Source organism: Haliotis cracherodii, unplaced genomic scaffold (assembly GCF_022045235.1).
Source record: "Haliotis cracherodii isolate W230 unplaced genomic scaffold, xgHalCrac1.p SCAF_6, whole genome shotgun sequence".
Classification (NCBI taxonomy): domain Eukaryota; kingdom Metazoa; phylum Mollusca; class Gastropoda; order Lepetellida; family Haliotidae; genus Haliotis; species Haliotis cracherodii.
In genome coordinates, this window is record NW_027266319.1 from 65,635,493 (window position 1) to 65,658,228 (window position 22,736).

The following is a 22,736-nucleotide window of genomic DNA, read 5'->3' on the forward strand; positions in this document are numbered from 1 at the left end:
TGCTCATAATGAATTCCGATACTATTTGGAGAAATGTCAAGTACATTGTTTGCAATGTTAACGGTTCGGACTGTTGTATTTTGCCTTGTTCAAATTCCACATCATTTCTTTTTAGTTTTTCGAAAGTTTCAAATTAATGATGGTATCAATGTACTTGTATTCATAAAAAATGCTCATATCCTTATAGTGTCTGTAATCAGTCACGTGACAGCTAGACATAAATGTGTCTGCAAAGGGCTGGTGTGTTTCATTGCACCCTCATCTGGTTCCACAGACTCGATCCATGCAGCTGGTTCTTCAATCTCATCCAAATCAGACCTTTTACTCCGACAAGACACCACTCTGTGAAGTCTGACATTTCCGCCCACCAGTGGAGACTCCATGTGTAACATATAAAAGTTGAATGGTGGAAATACTTCCACGAACACAATACTTGAGAATCATAGGTGCTCCTCAGTAACTGTTTGGTGAACATTTAAGGAGACAAATGTCAACATATTGCAGTTAATATTTGTTACCTTCAAAACTTTAAGCAAAAGTGTGATTATTTTTTTATCAAAGACGCAAAGCTAAACAATTTTACAATTACATATTTATCGTGTGTAGTACATGAGATTAAAGCATTAAAACAAAGAGGAAGCCGTAAAATTAGGCCCACAACTCCTGCAAAACCCCATTAATCCAAAAGTACACAAATCTGAGTCAATGCATTGATAAAAGACAATAATTCTCAACTCCGGACTTTCGTTAATCCAAAAGGTTTCACAGGGCAATGTTCCGTTCGGATTAACGAGAATTCACTGTATCTGATGTCCAGCCTCGTATTCCTTTTCTAAACTTACAGACGATAGCATGTAATATAGCATGGTATTTCGCCTCCCATCTTTGTTCTTGGTTATCACAGGTGTTTATTTTATATACCAATTACCAAGTCACGGGTTATATTTATGTGGCCGCTGGAATACACTATATCAACCAGCTTGTGGACGGTACATTGCTCCACCGCTATACTCTCAACAACGTCTCTTGGGTCCCCTTCATGTGTAGGGGCAACTCCTTCCATTTCGATGTATTTGAAATCCTGGGTATTTCGCTTGAAAAATCTGGTTTCACGAAGCCAGTATTGGAAAATGTTATGCTTTCCCGATGGTTTTGTCTTGGCTGAAAAAAAATGTCTCAAGATAAAGTTTGTTGCCCGATCACAGATTCTGATGTGATAGACTATTTCTTTATTCTAGTCGTGTCCATATAAGGAGACGCCATACAGAATGACGTCATGGGAACAGGAAACATCAGTTCTTCTTCAAAATATCCTTGTCTGGGTCATCCTCCGATGGTCTTTATAAAACACAACTTCTTCGACGGTGCAGACACACCCACAGGCGACCACATGTAATCAGGAGGTCAGACTAAGTGACTTGGTTGACTGTACGTCACTCTGTCGTGAGATGCTGCTCACAACATCCACTGATTGAGTTTTCAGAAGAGATTATTCAAAGTGAGTAACAGAACTCACATCTGTTTTATGTATTCATATTTATGTCTCCCAAGGCCAGCAACATAAGCATTCGCTAGAAATCAACTATCTAAAATGACACGCATCCAGAGTGTTAGAGGTTTGTTTATTTGTTTGTTTGTTTGTTTGTTTGTTTGTTTGTTTGTTTGTTTGTCGTTTAACGCCGCACTCGGAGATATCCCTGTTATATGACTGTGGTACACAAACTGCTAAGGATATTGTAAGATCCGTGTAGAGACATATGACTAAGACAAAGTGATCAAGTTAATGTCTTTATTAACAGTACTGACACAACGTGGTAAGGACAGGGCCACGTGTTGATGGTTACTCCTGCCATCTGCGAAGCCTCACTTCCTTCAGGGCAGAGCAGCTCACCTCCGGGTTTCTGATGACGAGGTAAAGCAGTTCAAAACTTCTGTTACATGTGTCAATCATTTGTGTTATATTTTGCAAGAAAATAATCATTTTGCTACAAGCACTGTTTTAATGGAAATGTATTATTTGCATTTCCTAAGTTTCTCTGTATCACAAGATAAACTAGACACAGCATTTGGTTATTGAATTCATTTTCATTAACTGTTCAATTCTACTGCTTACACCTGTAAAACAACATTATAATTCAGCATACCCAGATCCATTGGTGCCAATGTTAGTATTCAGGAAAGCTGACCGCTGGATGGTGTTGACATTGTCGGCATTGTCACAGATGATACGAGCCAATGACGCTTTTTTCAGCTGCGTTATTTGATCTGAATTCAAACAAAGAAACATTGTAAAGAGATATGTACATCACTATTCCAAACAAAGAAATTGACATCAATCCCTGTTCACAAATTAATGTATATCGTTAATACACCAACCAAGAAAAGAGGTGTATGTATTTACCAGAGGAAAAACCAGTGACAGAGTCTGTAGATTCGAACCAGAACCTGTCACCATCCCTCAATTTCTTGAACTGTTCTCCGATCAGACAGATGTAGGTTCTTCCCACTGCTGCTACATCAAATGGGACTTCAGCAACACCTCCACTGTACAGATCAATGTCGTCCACGCTGTTACTGAAAGAGTCAAGTAACATGTTATATATGTAATTTAGACCTTTGAAACAACAGAAGTGTTAAATTATATTGGACAAAGATGAAAAAATATTTATTGAAGGTGATTGGTTGTGAATCATAGCTAATCGATTGCGGAGATCAATTTTCTCTAAAATACTTATCAGCATGAACACTTACTATATATCCTCAAGATCGCGACCTTGAATGATTCCGAAATCATTATCAGATGTGAAGGAGGTGATTTTGTCGAGACCACAGTATTCTCTCCAGGCGTTGTAAGGAGGGAGACCGTGTTCTCTTCCTCGCTGAATGTTCAGACTGACAATGTCAAATCCGTCCTTTGTGGCGGAATCCTCCTCAAACATCCTCTGCCTCATGCCATCGACATACCACGCATCAACACGTTCACCTGCAGCGCCCAGAAAACTACTGATGACGTCGTCCAGGCTGTTGATGACGTATTTGGTTCTCTTGAAAAGGTCACCAGTGTCCACCACTTCGCTTCCTATTGTGAGGTTTTCTGGCACCATCGAATGGCCAAATCGGAAAGCTGCGGTTGAGAAGACGTTACTGAGAGTTGGGTCGAGGCTGGAATTGTAGTTGTAGTTGCCCAGTTCCAGACTGTAGTTTGCAACCCCGTCGTCACTAAGGATTTGAGGCAGCCACTCGTTGTATGTGATCACCTGGTGATATATACGACGTCCATCAGGCTCTGTTCATCTTCATCATATGTTTGATATGAATGCCGTTACAAAATACTTGCAACATGTCATTACTTTACTATTAATAACAGGAAAAAAAAAGTTGTTATCGTAGATGCACAGATAGTATTTATATGTGCGGGGATTTATAATTTGTATCCACCTGTGTTCAACCAAATTGAAGCCTAACCTGTAATTCAGCAATAACTATTCGTCTTGCTTCTTGGAAGAGTTTCTCGTCATCCCAACCACTGTTATAGCCTTTGAGTTCTGTTGCAACACGGTTGTGTTCTCTCATGAAAAGAGTGTGTAGAGCACTCAGTCCAGGGAAGACATTGACTCTCGAGTCACCTGCAGTAAAACGGGAAATAATTTTGTTTGTTTTATTTGATATGTAGTATAATGACTTGTTTAAATACCATATATTATATTCATCTTATTTACAGGAAAAATGAATACTCATAAAAATGTTAAGAACCATTTTATCACCAACGTTGCTAGTGAGCACATCTTACACATAGTTTAAAAGAATGAAATTGCTGTGAAATATTATTGTTTGTAACGACCTGCTTTGAAACAGTAGTTGCTTGAATCAGAAGTATCAAGAAAGCAATCGTCAGAATCTCCTTCCGGCAGAAGATTGTTTGTTCCCACTTTCAACAATCCGGCTGGAAAATAACGGAGAGACGAATAATGAAACATGTACAGTTCACATAACTTATCATGAAATATAGAAATAACATAAACTGAATAGCAAATCAAGGTCTGTCGTGTGATTGTTATCATCTCACAAACTGATACTTATCACAGAAAATCATGGAGAAATCAGGAGGACATGCAACCTACATCCAGAGTCAGTGTCTCTGAGCTCGGCCGTCTCCGAGTCTGATATACCGTAGATGTGAGAACCGTCTATGAAGGCGGACAGTTCATTGTACTGTTATCGTGGATCTGGTAGGAGAGAAATCGGGAATGAGTTTACCGTGAAAGTTTATTTGTTTAAGGATGTTTAAGTATGAGGTTACATTGTGTCCTTCTCCGAAATATAATCTTGGTAAATAAATGCAATCTCGTCTGTTTCAGGTATGGGAATGCATCATGAATGTGGTTATACTTTGGATGGGATCATAGGCAGTTGCCCAGTCGTCAAAAGCGCCGCTATTGTGCAGAGTTGCGTCCCTTGGGCACGCCAGAAACCTACATGTGGTTTGTGGGTTCGAATCCCAGTTCTCCCCGAGTATGCGTCTAGGTTTGACAGCACCATACCCGTGCTTGTGGGTTTCACCAAACTGGTAAACATCTTGAAACTACATCACTTCGGGCTTTCCTCTTATATTAAGCAAACATGCGCTGATATAACTGGAGTACTTTTCGCAGTACCCTTAAATCTAACTCACCCAATCCCTCAATTTGGATATAACTCTTCAATAGGTATTGAAATGCAATCCAATGGACACTTCAATCTTTAAAGAAAGTAGAATAGCTAAATATTATTTCAAAATGTAATTGGGGAGAATGAGCGAACTTCCAGGCCATATCATAGGTCACCGTTTAAAATTGCGTCAGATAATCCTTTAGGTTGACAGACAATCAACCAGGTCCCACACTCATTATTTGACGTTTACGTCAAGCATATTCGTGGGGAATAGCCTACTCAGGAAGGACCAAGGGGAGAAATATGTATTGGGATTTGTATATAAGTGTTCATCCTTACTGGAGGAATCTGTGCCTGTTCCTGAAACCGCCTCCGATCTCACCAGGTTCATACATTTGCCATCGCCAAAGTAGAAGTCACCATCAGGAAGGGTGATCGGGAAACATGGAGAGTCCGTGCTGATGAAAGGAAGACAATATTTGATATTTCTGATACTTTTTGCATGATCTGTATATAGTACATCAACCATTTTATCATATTTTGAAATATGAATAGTATGGTGTAGTGTAATCAGACTTGTTCATTGTTGTGTCATGTGATATAGTGACAGCATAGTAAGGGATCAAAAGTAGTTTATTGTTATGAAAATCGTACTTAGAAATGAATATTCTTGATATGTAACAGTGTAAACTTACTCGCTTGGAACAGAATCGGTTCTGTCACAACATTCAATATCACTTCCATTATCTGTAAAGAAGAAAGTACATGTATGTCGATGTTTTGAAGATAAAGAGACATCCACAACAAACCATGCCCTTCAAAATATAAATATAAAAATTAGAAATGAATACATTATGCGATCGTGCTACAATATGCTGTATTTCTGACATGAATAGTGTCAACATTGCGAAAGATAGAAGCAATTTAAAAACAACAAGCATGACATACTCATATCCCCCGCCAATGTGACATGTCCGGTTGTGTGCAATGCATTAGCTCCTGTGAACTATGTTCGTGAATGGCCTAATTGCAAGCACTAAAAGGTTATTACTGGTCTTGTTTTGCCTTCTGCAGTTTATGACAGAATATGTAATTGTAGTGAGTTATGATATTACTTGAACAATAATCAGAAAAATAAGGGAGTTCTAACTTTACTTAGAGATCATTGAGAGCAGGGTCCACCATGAGGGGTACTGAGAAGTACAGCACCAATCATCTGATGATCTGATAAGTAGACTCGAGTCTGGAATGCTACAGCACTGGCATGATCAACCCCGCGTAGATGTTTTTGTAGAATGTGTAAACGGTTTCCGAGTTATGCTCTGGCTACGGAAATGTTTGTTAAAACTCACAAACCATCAAAAGTCACCAGTGTACCACTAGACCTATTTATATGCCAAGTTTGGTGGAGAAATATGATATGGTTTTCAATATCTGTGCCAAGTTTGGTAATTTTCAGTCTAATTCAAAGTCGTTTCCAGGGAAACTCGAAAGATAATATTTTTTTAAATCCCAAACTATCAAAGGGCACCAGTTTTTAACAACATCCATTTAAGTGCCAGCTTTGGTGATGACATATTGTACGGAGATATGCTCCGGAAACGAGGACTACCGTCGTTTTTAGTCTAAGCCAAAGTCGTTACCAGGGAAACTCGAAAAATAATTTTCTAAAAAATCCCAAAGTAATAATAAAGTCACCAGTTTACCACTAGACCTATTTATGAAGAAATATTGTATGGTTTTCAATATCTGTGCAAAGTTTGGTAATTTTCAGTCTAATTCAAGGTCGTTTCCAGGGAAACTCGAAAAATACATTTTTGAAAAATCCCAAATTATCAAATGGCACCAGTTCCACTAGACCTAGTTTGGTTGAGATATCAGTCATGTTTTAGTTCTACTCCGGAAACCAAACGTGACGGAAGGAACAGACAGGCGGAAGGACGGGCGGGCAGCACTCAGTTCTATTTCCCCTTTCCACTTCGGGGCGGGGGATAGTAATTACTCTTGACGAGGTTAGTATGATAAAACTCAAACCTTCGGACCTGACTCCGTCTGCGGTCAGACCACATCACGGACTTACAAAGTGACTTAGCTGCGAACCGTGAAATGCTACTACCAGACGCCATCATGTTTTGTAGCAGACGAGTCAATATTCATCATGTGACAGGTCAATACAGATCATGTGACGAGTCAATATTCGAGGACAGTTATAGTCACATGATTTCGGGGTTTACATTGAAATGCATTGTTTCGTCACATGGTACGGATTAACCAATGGAATTGCAAGATTGTTACTAGAGGTACAACGATATCAGATCATTACCTGTAACCACCGGCGTTCCCGTGATGTCGTGGTCAATAAACTGACCCCACTGCATCAGCATGACGGAGTTTTTGACAGACAGAAAACTCAGCTCAAAGTGAACATGGTTGCTGATGCTTCTTGGGTTAGGCAGGTCTGATCCATCTGTAGCCAGAGCTCTGGGGTTTCCCATTGCTGAAATATACATTGATCTATATGTTGATTTGTATGTATTGTTATGACGTTTAATTTCTTTTAAGCAGTTGGTATCGTTCCTCAGATATTATTTACAGAAATATGGAAAAATAAACAAACCGTCAGCATAGACAGGTTCCAGCCACCTGGTGAGTTGAGCACCAGCAGCTCCCCATTCCGAATTGTCCAAGTTATTGCACGTGCCATCGGCTGTCCGATAGGTGTCACTTGAGTCGCAGGTGGCTCTCCTGAGTTAAACGTGTTTGTGTGATAAGACATTGAATCCCTTTCATCAACACATATAACACTCTAACTTAGCATGACACGTTGAACATGGACGTCCCGGGAAGACTACACTTTCTTCATGTTATAACAGCTGAGGTATTTAATCCTCCAAGATTAATAAATTATTTTCATTCTTGGATATTATATTTTTGAAAATATTTACTTGTAGTTAGGCGCGGATATGGGTGTACACTTGCAATAGTGCAGAACAGGTACATATTTACATAAGGGTTTAAGAAACATGTTGTCTTCACTACTGTTTAGATTCACATGTCCAGTTTTTCATGTCAGACAAACCTGCTTCTGTAGACAGGCTCCATGTGTCTTTTACTCTTGGATGATCGCGAACTAAAGGCGCATGGCGTCCTGCTTCCTCCACACTCTGGAACGAAGGCTCACGTGATTTGATGTGTTATCCAAAAACGGAATATATAATTAAGTTAATACCGTGTTGTTATTATTCTGAGAATAAAATTCTAAATTTAGGCCACATTTATACACCATCTGTACAAATCTGATGATACCTTCACCTACTCAAAGTGTTATAGTTCTGCATTCGCGATGATCGAACGCTTCAACCACGAGGCTACCCAATTATCGCGACGATTTGGAAGTTCAAGTCATCCCTCAAAATATTTATGCATAGTTCTCAGTATGAAACAGGTGAGGCAATGTCTCTATTGTTTCAAGTTAAGGTTGGTAGTTCAGTGGAAAAGAATTGGCTATGGACCATTATTGAAAGATTTCAGATCTTTGATATACCCGACACAGGAGTCACACTTCTTTGTCAAATTACCTTGTTACTTTAGATTTCAGCATTCCAAGCATTCCTCCCGAATTGTATGCACAGGGAAACACATGAGCTGGAGGGGGACACATGTTAGTCTTATCTAAATGTCTTATCCCCAAAGTTCACACAAAGTTTTCAATGAGGAAGTCAAGCATTTCACATATCGTTCAACAGCCAGCGAGCCTGAACACCCGATCCCGTTAGAGATCGGGTGGTCAGGCTCGCCGGCTTTGTGGATACATAACATCGTATCCAAATTACGTAGATGGATGCTCATGATGTCAATCATTGGATTGTCTGGCCGGACTCGATTATTTACAGACTGCTGTCATATAGCTGGAAATTTTGCTAAGTGCGGCGTTTAACAACAAACAAACATGCAAACATATATAACTAAGTTCTTGATATGTTTTGAAGAACAGATTCAAATGTTCAAATATATGAACTATATTTTTAGATATGACTGCATGTACCAACTACATACGGTTCAATACCATTATACACCAATATAAAATGTACAATATCAAATATAATCTTTATAAGTTGCTTATTGCATGTAGCGTTTCTTCAATCCACGAGTTGATAATGAACAAACCCAACTGCCAATATTTCGCAGGAATATAGATTCTGAAATAGTTAATACTCACCAGCGTGTATAACGCAGAGCGCGATCAGTAGAGCTTGCACAAGGAATGACTGCATACTGTCAGCTTCACGAAGGACTGAATCTATGTGCTGGAGTCATCAGACTGGCACTATATATATATATATTCACACAATACCAATAACATAGTGATAAACTTGATAACACATCATTACTTTTATCAGATGTGATGATTTGTATTGGTAACAGCAAGAAACAAATCTAGTTACAGCAGGGGGCGACGATTGTATGTGTTGATTGCCAAGATGAATCGATCAACATGGGATCCCATGTGGGAAATAGGCATTTAGATCTCGCAACTCAACATGTTTCATTAATAGTTGTGTTCGATCGTGGAGATACTACCCTTGACTTGCAATATAGAATTATATGATGTACTGATTACGAACTAATCAACAGCTGAGAATCCTATTTGACAGTTTGAATTGAAAATCCGGGGTAGAAAAGGTCTTCAGCAACCCATGCTTGCCATACAAGGCGTCTATGCTGGTCGTAAAAGGCGACTTACGGGATCAGTCGGGTGGTCAGACTCGCCGACTTGGTTAACGCTTGTCATCATATCCTATTTGCGTTGATCGATGGTCATGATGACAATCACTGAATTGTCTGGTCCAGACTCGATTATTTATAGACCGCCGTCTTATAGCTGGGATATTGCTGAAAGAGAGAAAGAAAAGACAGTTTTATAGCTTGTTTGTCACCACACCCTGACGACCTTGACGTTCACAACACAGACGACTTAGGTTACACGTTCTCAACACATATACGCTGACGCTCTCTTCTTAGCTTTGCCACAATTTGATATTTATTTGAGTACTAGTTTATTTCCTATCTATCTCGAAAACTTGACCACTGTCGCTGCTGAGTGAATATATACTATTATCTCTGACTTTTGCTATCACCACTGTATTTTTGTATATGGTACTGACCGCATCCATCATATTATATATTGTCATTGAATATTGTTCCGCCACTCTATTGTTGACTGCAATTGTAATTGCTATGCAGTAATTTCTGTTGATTTCGTAACTTAGTGACTTTTGTAATACATTTGTTGATTGTATACAACTAACGTATAGATTTCTGGGTTAACATATTGTTTAAATTTGTAAATCGACACGTAAACAATGAAAAATATTAATTGTTCTTCATATTGTTGGTCAAAAAACATAAAAAGTCAGCCTGCAAAATTACTTTGTTGCAATGTGTGTGTTCTAAAAATACTTAGCTCATAGTTTAAATTAACAAAAAATATGTGGTTTTGCAGATTCATATGACAAAATGTCTGGTCTCAATGCAAAATACCAAAATTATCTGCGCGTGTCGTTTTCAAAACAGATTAAACTGCTGTGTAGACAGTATTTGCATTATAAGACAGTTATATGAGTGAGTAGGTTGGGTTTAACGCAGTTTTGAACAGTATTCCTGTTATATCACGGCATGTCAGCTTATAGTTAGTTGTTATGAAACCTGGAGAGGAACTACAAGAAACAACACAAAAGGGCTACATGTGTTAAAATGTGATTTTTATGACTAATCTGATAAGACATAATTTGGATGGTGTTTCACCTTGGAAGTCAGGATGGGTGAAAAAAAGAATGACACATGACAAACGTGAAAGATCAGTTGTGGCAATGAACCACATCCGTTCCACTTATAACCTCGTGTAGATCCAGGTCAGAATGGTCGTAAGAGGCGGTTGGTGAGGATCACTGACATTGTTAATTCAAATCATCGAATCCCAATTGCATACATCGATGCAGATGTCAATTTCTGAATTGTCTCGTCCAAGCTCAATCATTTTCAGACCGCCGTCAACTAGTTGGTATATCGCTAATTGCGGCGTAAACAACAAACAAAAAATGTTTTCTTTTTTGGTAAAATTGTAAAATGACAATCCTCAATAAAAAAAAATATTTTCTGGAATAACCGTGTTTACATGGGCAGATTTCTCCTATAATAACAAAATAATATTGACTCTATTTAAGAATGAAAATACATTTAATGCCAGTTGGTAAATAAATTTTGTTTTGTTTATTATCTATCAAAATCTAAACACACACACACAAAAACAATTGAAGGTGTTAAAAGCTGACTAACTTGCGTCAAATATTCAATGTCTTAACACGTCGTGAAGATCCGGGGTAAAATAGGTCTTCAGCAACCCATGCTTGCCGTAAATAGCGACTGTGCTTGTGGTAAGAGAATATAACGGGTTAGAATGGACAGACTTGCTGACTTGATTGATGCATGCGTGGATCGATACTCATGATGTCCATCAGTGGGCTGTCTGGTCGATTATTTACAGACCGCCGTAAATACAGCTAGCATATTGCTAAGTGCGGTGTTAATCAACACACAAATAAACAAACAAATACAAGAGCAATCAATCATTTGCAGATTGTAAGTGGGCTTATTTTAAGGTTTAGGGTTTCAATTTGTCACGGGTTACAGATGGAAAGACTTAAATAACATATATACAAAGAAAACTGTTCACTTCAGGGATAAGGTGGCGAATTAATATTTGGACTACGACGTGCAGCGTGACTAACGACATATCATAATTTCTCCAGATTGTAATCTGATTAAAATCCATTTCCCCATGTGAACTATTGACAAAGTTTTGTTTGTTTTTTTGTTTGTTTTTTTTCCGCCGCGCTCAGCAATATTCCAATTATATGAGGGCGGTCTGTAAGTAATCGAGTCTGGACCAAACAATCAAGAGAATGACAACATCGAGCTTCGGTCCACGCAATTGGGATCTATGAAATTCATCAACCAAGTCAGCGAGCCTGTCCACCCGATCACGTAAGTCGCCTCTTACGACAAGCATAGTCGGCTTTTACGGCAAGCATGGGTAACTGACAACATATTCTACGGGCCTATTAAGTGCATGTCATCGTATCCCAGTTGCGGGTGTATTGACAAAGTGCTTTTTTTGCTGCAATTAAACGTCATTGGCCTCCTTCAATTTGCGTAATTCGTACGCCGTTATTTGTGTAGTGTATTTTCGCTGTAACAATCTTCTTCTTAGACATTATGACAAATTGTCAGAAATTGACGGCTTTCCGCCTCGTGTCAATTGGCGGATGTGGCTGAAAAAACTAAAGAGAGTCTATTTAAAGTTCTCTGACATGCGCAGTCGACAAAGTGAATAAAAGCTCATGATCATGAGAATACGGGTGATTGGGTTAGGTTTGACGCCACTCTGGACAATATTTCAGTTATATCAGGGCATGTCAGCTTGGTGTGGGAGGAAAGCCTGATGTGATGCTGGTCTTATAATTATATGTTTGCCGCGTTGGAACCCACGATCAAGGGACGCAACTCTGCAAAACGAACTTTGCACCTTAGGAGTCATAGCCACCTGCTCCTATTCAGTGAATAAAACTTAGAACAGTCCGTTTTATGCTATTTCTGTGTAATGCTGCTCATAATGAATTCCGATACTATTTGGAGAGATGTCAAGTACATTGTTTGCAATGTTAACGGTTCGGACTGTTGTATTTTGCCTTGTTCAAATTCCACATCATTTCTTTTTAGTTTTTCGAAAGTTTCAAATTAATGATGGTATCAATGTACTTTTATTCATAAAAAAATGCTCATATCCTTATAGTGTCTGTGATCAGTCTCGTGACAGCTAGACATAAATGTGTCTGCAAAGGGCTGGTGTGTTTCATTGCACCCTCATCTGGTTCCACAGACTCGATCCATGCAGCTGATTCTACAATCTCATCCAAATCAGACCTTTTACTCCGACAAGACACCACTCTGTGAAGTCTGACAACTCCGCCCAACAGTGGAGACTCCGTGTGTAACATATAAAAGTTGAATGGTGGAAATACTTCTACGAACACAATACTTGAGATGCTCCTCAGTAACTGTTTGGTGAACATTTAAGGAGACAAATGTCAACATATTGCAGTTAATATTTGTTACCTTCAAAACATTAAGCAAAAGTGTGATTATTCTTTTATCAAAGACGCAAAGCTAAACAATTCTACAATTACATCTTTATCGTGTGTATAACATGAGATTAAAGCATTAAAACAAAGAGGAAGCCGTAAAATTAGGCCCACAACTCCTGCAAAACCCCATTAATCCAAAAGTACACAAATCTGAGTCAATGCATTGATAAAAGACAATAATTCTCAACTCCGCACTTTCGTTAATCCAAAAGGTTTCACAGGGCAATGTTCCGTTCGGATTAACGAGAATTCACTGTATCTGATGTCCAGCCTCGTATACCTTTTCTAAACTTACAGACGATAGCATGTAGTATAGCATGGTATTTCGCCTCCCATCTTTGTTCTTGGTTATCACAGGTGTTTATTTTATATACCAATTACCAAGTCGCGGGTTATATTTATGTGGCCGCTGGAATACACTATATCACCCAGCTTGTGGACGGTACATTGCTCCACCGCTATACTCTCAACAACGTCTCTTGGGTCCCCTTCATGTGTAGGGGCAACTCCTTCCATTTCGATGTATATGAAATACTGGGTATTTCGCTTGAAAAATCTGGTTTCACGAAGCCAGTATTGGAAATTGTTATGCTTTCCCGATGGTTTTGTCTTGGCTGAAAAAAATGTCTCACGATAAAGTTTGTTGCCCAATCACAGATTCTGATGTGATAGACTATTTCTTTATTCTGGTCGTGTCCATATAAGGAGACGCCATACAGAATGACGTCATGGGAACAGGAAACATCAGTTCTTCTTCAAAATGTCCGCTTCCTTGTCTGGGTCATCCTCCGATGGTCTTTAAAAAACACAACTTCTTCGACAGTGCAGACACACCCACAGGCGACCACATGTAATCAAGAGGTCAGACTCAGTGACTTGGTTGACTGTACGTCACTCTGTCGTGAGATGCTGCTCACATCATCCACTGATTGAGTTTTCAGAAGAGATTATTCAAAGTGAGTAACAGAACTCACATCTGTTTTATGTATTCATCTTTATGTGTCCCAAGGCCAGCAACATAAGCATTCGTTAGAAATCAACTATCTAAAATGACACGCATCCAGAGTGTTAGAGGTTTGTTTATTTGTTTGTTTGTTTGTTTGTCGTTTAACGCCGCACTCGGAGATATTCCTGTTATATGACTGTGGTACACAAACTGCTAAGGATATTGTAAGATCCGTGTAGAGACATATGACTAAGACAAAGTGATCAAGTTAATGTCTTTATTAACAGTACTGACACAACGTGGTAAGGACAGGGCCACGTGTTGATGGTTACTCCTGCCATCTGCGAAGCCTCACTTCCTTCAGGGCAGAGCAGCTCACCTCCGGGTTTCTGATGACGAGGTAAAGCAGTTCAAAACTTCTGTTACATGTGTCAATCATTTGTGTTATATTTTGCAAGAAAATAATCATTTTGCTACAAGCACTGTTTTAATGGAAATGTATTATTTGCATTTCCTAAGTTTCTCTGTATCACAAGATAAACTAGACACAGCATTTGGTTATTGAATTCATTTTCATTAACTGTTCAATTCTACTGCTTACACCTGTAAAACAACATTATAATTCAGCATACCCAGATCCATTGGTGCCAATGTTAGTATTCAGGAAAGCTGACCGCTGGATGGTGTTGACATTGTCGGCATTGTCACAGATGATACGAGCCAATGACGCTTTTTTCAGCTGCGTTATTTGATCTGAATTCAAACAAAGAAACATTGTAAAGATATATGTACATCACTATTTAAAACAAAGAAATTGACATCAATCCCTGTTCACAAATTAATGTATATCGTTAATACACCAACCAAGAAAAGAGGTGTATGTATTTACCAGAGGTAAAACCAGTGACAGAGTCTGTAGATTCGAACCAGAACCTGTCACCATCCCTCAATTTCTTGAACTGTTCTCCGATCAGACAGATGTAGGTTCTTCCCATTGCTGCAACATCAAACGGGACTTCAGCAACACCTCCACTGTACAGATCAATGTCGTCCACGCTGTTACTGAAAGAGTCAAGTAACATATTATATATGTAATTTAGACCTTTGAAACAACAGAAGTGTTAAATTATATTGGACAAAGATGAAAAAATATTTATTGAAGATGATTGGTTGTGAATCATAGCTAATCGATTGCGGAGATCAATTTTCTCTAAAATACTAATCAGCATGAACACTTACTATATATCCTCAAGATCGCGACCTTGAATGATTCCGAAATCATTATCAGATGTGAAGGAGGTGATTTTGTCGAGACCACAGTATTCTCTCCAGGCGTTGTAAGGAGGGAGACCGTGTTCTCTTCCTCGCTGAATGTTCAGACTCACAATGTCAAATCCGTCCTTCGTGGCGGAATCCTCCTCAAACATCCTCTGCCTCATGCCATCGACATACCACGCATCAACACGTTCACCTGCAGCGCCCAGAAAACTAGTGATGACGTCGTCCAGGCTGTTGATGACGTATTTGGTTCTCTTGAAAAGGTCACCAGTGTCCACCACTTCGCTTCCTATTGTGAGGTTTTCTGGCACCATCGAATGGCCAAATCGGAAAGCTGCGGTTGAGAAGACGTTACTGAGAGTTGGGTCGAGGCTGGAATTGTAGTTGTAGTTGCCCAGTTCCAGACTGTAGTTTGCAACCCCGTCGTCACTAAGGATTTGAGGCAGCCACTCGTTGTATGTGATCACCTGGTGATATATACGACGTACATCAGGCTCTGTTCATCTTCATCATATGTTTGATATGAATGCCGTTACAAAATACTTGCAACATGTCATTACTTTACTAATAATATCAGGAAAAAACAGTTGTTATCGTAGATGCACAGGTAGTATTTATATGTGCGGGGATTTATAATTTGTATCCACCTGTGTTCAACCGAATTGAAGCCTAACCTGTAATTCAGCAATAACTACTCGTCTTGCTTCTTGGAAGAGTTTCTCGTCATCCCAACCACTGTTATAGCCTTTGAGTTCTGTTGCAACACGGTTGTGTTCTCTCATGAAAAGAGTGTGTAGAGCACTCAGTCCAGGGAAGACATTGACTCTCGAGTCACCTGCAGTAAAACGGGAAATATTTTTGTATGTTTTATTTGATATGTAGTATAATAACTTGTTTTAAATACCATATATTATATTCATCTTATTTACAGGAAAATTGAATATTCATTAAAATGTTAAGAACCATTTTATCACCAACGTAAATAGTGAGCACATCTTACACACATAGTTTATAAGGATGTAATTGCTATGAAATATTGATTTCTCCTGTTTGTAACGACCTGCTTTGAAACAGTAGTTGCTTGAATCAGAAGTATCAAGAAAGCAATCATCAGAATCTCCTTCCGGCAGAAGATTGTTTGTTCCCACTTTCAACAATCCGGCTGGAAAATAACAGAGAGACGAATAACGAAACATGTACAGTTCACATAACTTATCATGAAATATAGAAATAACATAAACTGAATAGCAAATCAAGGTCTGTCGTGTGATTGTTATCATCTCACAAACTGATACTTATCACAGAAAATCATCGAGAAATCAGGAGGACATGCAACCTACATCCAGAGTCAGTGTCTCTGAGCTCGGCCGTCTCCGAGTCTGAAATGCCGTAGATGTGGGAACCGTCTATAAAGGCGGACAGTTCATTGTACTGTTGTCGTGGATCTGGTAGGAGAGAAATCAGGAATGAGTTTACCATGAAAGTTTATTTGTTTAAGGATGTTAAAGTATGAGGTTACATTGTGTCTTTCTCCGAAATATAATCTTGAAATAAATAAACTTGAAATGCAATCTCGTCTGTTTCAGGTATGGGAATGCATCATGAATGTGGTTATACTTTGGATGGGATCATAGGCAGTTGCCCAGTCGTCAAAAGCGCCGCTATTGTGCAGAGTTGCGTCCCTTGGGCACGCCAGAAACCTACATGTGGTTTGTGGGTTCGAATCCCAGTTCTCCCGAGTATGAGTCTATGTTTGACAGCACCATACCCGTGCTTGTGGGTTTCACCAAACTGGTAAACATCTTGAAACTACATCACTTCGGGCTTTCCTCTTATATTAAGCAAACACTCGCTGATATAACTGGAGTACTTTTCGCAGTACCCTTAAATCCAACTCACTCAATCCCTCAATTTGGATATAACTCTTAAATAGGTATTGAAATGCAATCCAATGGACACTTCAATCTTTAAAGAAAGTAGAATAGCTAAATATTATTTCAAAATGTAATTGGGGAGAATGAGCGAACTTCCAGGCCATATCATAGGTCACCGTTTAAAATTGCGTCAGATAACCCTTTAGGTTGACAAACCATCAACCAGGTCCCACACTCATTATTTGACGTTTACGTCAAGCATATTCGTGGGGAATAGCCTACTCAGGAAGGACCAAGGGGAGAAATATGTATTGGGAGTTGTATATAAGTGTTCATCCTTACTGGAGGAATCTGTGCCTGTTCCTGAAACCGCCTCCGATCTCACCAGGTTCATACATTTGCCATCGCCAAAGTAGAAGTCACCATCAGGAAGGGTGATCGGGAAACATGGAGAGTCCGTGCTGATGAAAGGAAGACAATATTTGATATTTCTGATACATTTTGCATGATCTGTATATAGTACATCAACCATTTTATCATATTTTGAAATATGAATAGTATGGTGTAGTGTAATCAGACTTGTTCATTGTTGTGTCATATGATATAGTGACAGTATAGTAAGGGATCACAAGTAGTTTATTGTTATGAAAATCGTACTTAGAAATGAATATTCTTGACAGGTAACAGTGTAAACTTACTCGCTTGGAACAGAATCGGTTCTGTCACAACATTCAATATCACTTCCATTATCTGTAAAGAAGAAAGTACATGTATGTCGATGTTTTGAAGATGAAGAGACATCCACAACAAACCATGCCCTTCGAAATATAAATATAAAAATTAGAAATGAATACATTATGCGATCGTGCTACAATATGCTGTATTTCTGACATGAATAGTGTCAACATTGCGAAAGATAGAAGCAATTTACAAAAAACAAGCATGAAATACTCATATCCCCCGCCAATGTGACATGTCCGGTTGTGTGCAATGCATTAGCTCCTGTGAACTATGTTCGTGAATGGCCTAATTACAAGCACTAAAAGGTTATTACTGGTGTTGTTTTGCTTTCTGCAGTTTATGATAGAATATGTAACTGTAGTGAGTTATGTTATTACTTGAACAATAATCAGAGAAATAAGGGAGTTCTAACTTTACTTAGAGATCATTGAGAGCAGGGGCCACCATGAGGTGTACTGAGAAGTACAGCACCAATCATCTGATGATTTGATAAGTAGACTGGAGTCTGGAATGCTACAGCACTGGCATGATCAACCCTGCGTAGATGTTTTTGTGGAATGTGTAAACGGTTTCCGAGTTATGCTCTGGCTACGGAAATGTTTGTTAAAACTCACAAACTATCAAACGTCACCAGTGTACCACTAGACCTATTTATATGCCAAGTTTGGTGGAACAGTATGATATGGGTTTCAATATCTGTGCCAAGTTTGGTTATTTTCAGTCTAATTCAAAGTCGTTTCCAGGGAAACTCGAAAGACAATATTTTTAAATCCCCAACTATCAAAGGGCACCAGTTTACAACAACACCCATTTAAGTGCCAGCTTTGGTGATGATATATTGTACGGAGATATGCTCCAGAAACGAGGACTACCGCCATTTTTAGTCTAAGCCAAAGTCGTTGCCAGGGAAACTCGAAAAATAATTTTCTTAAAAATCCCAAAGTATCCAAACGCAACAGTTTTCCACTAGACCTATCTATGTGCCAAATTTGGTTAAGATATCGGTCATGTTTTAGTTCTATTCCGAAAACGAAACGTGACGGAACGAACAGACGGGCGGAAGGACGGATGGACAGCACTCAGTTCTATATCCCCCCACCTTCTGACCCGATCCCGTCTGTGGTCAGACCACATCACAGACTTACAAAGTAATTTAGCTGCGAACCGTGAAATGCTCGTACCAGACGCCATCATGTTTTGTAGCAGACGAGTCAATATTCAAGTCAATACAGATCATGTGACGAGTCAATATTCGAGGACAGTAATAGTCACATGATTTCGGGGTTTACATTGAAATGTACGGATTAACCAATGGAATTGCAAGATTCTTAGGAGAGGTATAACGATATCAAATCATTACCTGTAACCACCGGTGTTCCCGTGATGTCGTGGTCAATAAACTGACCCCACTGCATCAGCATGACGGAGTTTCTGACGGAAAGAAAACTCAGCTCAAAGTGAACATGGTTGCTGATGCTTCTTGGGTTAGGCAGGTCTGATCCATCTGTAGCCAGAGCTCTGGGGTTTCCCATTGCTGTAATATACAACAGAAATGTTTGTTCGTTGATTTGTCATATTGTTACATGCAGTTGGAAACTATTTAATACTGGATATCCCTTGCCTAATATTCTGTCGGATGTAAACTAGTGCTTATTTAAACTCTTTTTTTTATGTTGAATGTAAAACGGTTTTCATTAGATAGGTATATATTTTCTTTGAGAGGCATTAAGAAGTTGGAGTACTAAGTAAGGATAAGATTTATGGATGAACAACTTCCTTTTTACAATTAGGAGCGACGTTTCGGTGCAAGTTCTAACACTGATATCAATCAATCTGTACATTACTTGCTTGATAACAGTGTTAGAACCTACACCGAAACGTTGCTCCTAATTGTAATAAAGAAGCTGTTCATCCATAAATCTTATCCTTACTCAGGTATTGAGTGTTGTGACGTTTAGTTATTTATAATCAGTTGGTATCGTTCCTCAGATATTATTTACAGAAATATGGCAAAATGAACAAACCGTCGGCATAGACAGGTTCCAGCCACCTGGTGAGTTGAGCACCAGCAGCTCCCCATTCCGAATTATCTACGTTATTGCACGTGCCATCAGCTGTCCGATAGGTGTCACTTGAGTCGCAGGTGGCTCTCCTGAGTTAAACGTATTTGTGAGATAAGACATTGAATCCCTTTCATCAACACATATAACACTCTAACTTAGCATGACACATTGAACAGGGACGTCCCGGGAAGACTACACATTCTTCAAGTTATAACAGCTGAGGTATTTAATCCTCCAAGATTAATACATTATTTTCATTGTTGGATTATATATTTTGGAAAATATTTACTTGTAGTTAGGCGCCGATATGGGTGTACACTTGCAATACAGCAGAACAGGTACATATTTACATAAGGGTTTAAGAAACATGTTGTCTTCACTACTGTTTAGATTCACATGTCCAGTTTTTCATGTCAGACAAACCTGCTTCTGTAGACAGGCTCCATGTGTCTTTTACTCTTGGATGATCGCGAACTGAAGGCGCATGGCGTCCTGCTTCCTCCACACTCTGGAACGAAGGCTCACGTGATTTCATGTGTTATCCACAAACGGAATATATATTAAAGTTAATACCATGTTGTTATTATTCTGAGAATAAAATTTAAATGTATGCCACATTTATACCCCATCTGTATAAATCTGATTATACCTTCACCTACTCAAAGTGTTATATATTTTCATATTCCAAATATGTATTTAGGAGTAAAACAATACATAAAGTTTAAATAAAAGCGGCAATAACTATTTCCATAATAATAGAAAGCGATTCGACACTATGTTTATGAATCAATATGAAATGACACCAGATGTTCGCGAAAAGGTGTGCATATCCTGTCCCACTGCTGACATCCGTCACAAACACATGCAAAGGCAAATGAACTGTTCACCTGAAAAAAGCGACAAACTCCTTTTCATTGCCAGGAGCTAAAAGCATAGTCAGTTTGCGATTCTAACGGTATCGTCTGCATTTGATTATAAATCACTATTGAATAGTGATGATACCAGGTGTTCACGAAACGATGAACACACCCTGCCCGACCGGTGGTACCCGTCACAAGCACATGCAAAGTCAAGTCAATTGTAATGACAACACGGGAACCTAATTATGGTTCAAGTCAAAATAAGTAATTGCATCAGATACTGATGCGCAAATTTGGAAATGTCCTCTACGTATCTCATATAAAACATTTTGAAAGTTTTACTCAGGCCTTGACTGTTAAAATAACGTTTGAGTCGTGTCAAATCTTCGGATACTTGATTGTACCTGAAAGGTTGTGAAATGTGATTTGGGTTTAACGCCGCTTTTATCAGTATTCCAGTGATATCGTGGCGCGTCAGCTTCATGTGGGAGGAAAGCCCGAAGTGATGCAGGTCTCAGACGTTTACCACTTTGGTGAAACTCACGAGCACAGGTATGGTGCTGACAAACCTAGAAACATAATCGGGGCGAACCGGGATTCGAACCCACAATCATAGGTTACTGGCATGCCCAAGGGACGCAACTCTGCACAGCGAATCGCGGTGCCTTAGACGACTAGGCCACTCGTGCCCCCATAGTTCAATGGAAAGGAATTGGCTACAGGCCATTATTGAAAAATGTCAGATGTTTGATATACCCGAAACAGGAGTTAAACTTCTTTGCCAAACTACTTTGTTACTTTAGATTTTAGCATTCCAAGCATTCCTCCCGAATTCTTTGCATAGGGACACAGATGAGCTGGAGGCGGACATAATTGGTGCACTGTGGGTGCCTGTAGTTACATGTACGTCTTGTCTAAATGTCTTATCCCCAAAGTTCACACTGAAGTTTTCAATGAGGAAGTCAAGCATTTCACATTTCGTTCAACAGCCCGCAAGCCTGAACATCCGATCCGGTATGATGCGACTAACGGGATCGGGTGGTCAGGCTCGCTGGCTTTGTGGATGCATGTCATCGTATCCAAATTATGTAGATCGATGCTCATTATGTCAATCATTGGAGTGTCTGGCCGGGACTCGAATATTTACAGACCGCTGCCATATAGCTGGAATATTGCTTAGGGCGGCAAACAAACCAACAAACATATGTAACCAAGTTATTGATAAGCTTTGAAGAACAGTTTCAAATGTTCTAATATATGAACCATATTTTTAGATAGGACTACATGTACCAACTGCACACACGGTTCAATTCCATTATATACCAATATGTATAACTTCATATAGGTGTTGTACAGTATCAAAGATAATCCTTATAAGTTGCTTATTGCATGTAGTGTTCCCTCAATCCACAAGGTGACAATAAACAAGCCCTAGAGCCAATGGTTTGCAGAAATATAGATTCTGAATAGTAAATACTCACCAGCGTGTATAACGCAGAGCGCGATCAGTAGAGCTTGCACAAGGAATGACTGCATACTGTCAGCTTCACGAAGGACTGAGTCTATGTGATGGAGTCATCAGACTGGCACTATATATATACACACAATTCCAATAACATAGTGATAGACTGGATAAAACATCATTACTTTTATCAGATATGATGAGTTGCATTGGTAACAGCAAGAAACAAATCTACTTACAGCAGGGGGCGACGATTGTATCCGTCCATTGCCAAGATAAATCGATCTACATGGGATCCCGTGTGGAAAATGGCCATTTATATCTCGCAACTCAACATTTTTCATTAATAGTTGTGTTCGATCGCGGTGATACTGCCGTTCACTTGCAATATAGAATTATATGATGTACTGATTATGGACTTATCAACAGCTGAGTTCCAAAGTGACAGTTCTATAGCCCGGTGGAAATCCGGGGTGGAACAGGTCTTCAGCAACCATTGCTTGCAATAAAAGGCGACTATGCTGGTCGTAAAAGGCGACTAACGGGATCGGGTGGTCAGACTCACTGACTTGGTTAACGCTTGCGTGGATCGATGTTCATGATGTCAATCACTGGATTGTCTGGTCCAGACTCGATTATTTACAGATCGCCGTCATAT

General features: G+C 39.3%; 1 protein-coding gene and 1 pseudogene across 1 annotated transcript; both read right to left on the reverse strand.

Moving 5' to 3' along the window:
• Nucleotides 1–1,840: 1,840 nt before the first annotated feature.
• On the reverse strand, nucleotides 1,841–8,924 carry LOC139445953 (peroxidasin homolog; annotated as a pseudogene).
• A 5,204-nt stretch (nucleotides 8,925–14,128) lies between these two features.
• On the reverse strand, nucleotides 14,129–22,152 carry LOC139446019 (peroxidasin-like). The gene is made up of 13 exons (XM_071227282.1): nucleotides 22,098–22,152; nucleotides 20,180–20,264; nucleotides 19,718–19,845; nucleotides 19,054–19,227; nucleotides 17,651–17,702; nucleotides 17,295–17,413; nucleotides 16,419–16,523; nucleotides 16,139–16,240; nucleotides 15,753–15,913; nucleotides 15,040–15,545; nucleotides 14,690–14,862; nucleotides 14,433–14,553; nucleotides 14,129–14,189 (listed from the first exon to the last, which is right to left on the reverse strand). The coding sequence occupies exons 1-13, from the start codon at nucleotides 22,150–22,152 to the stop codon at nucleotides 14,129–14,131; spliced, it is 1,842 nt and encodes a 613-aa protein (XP_071083383.1).
• Nucleotides 22,153–22,736: the final 584 nt, after the last annotated feature.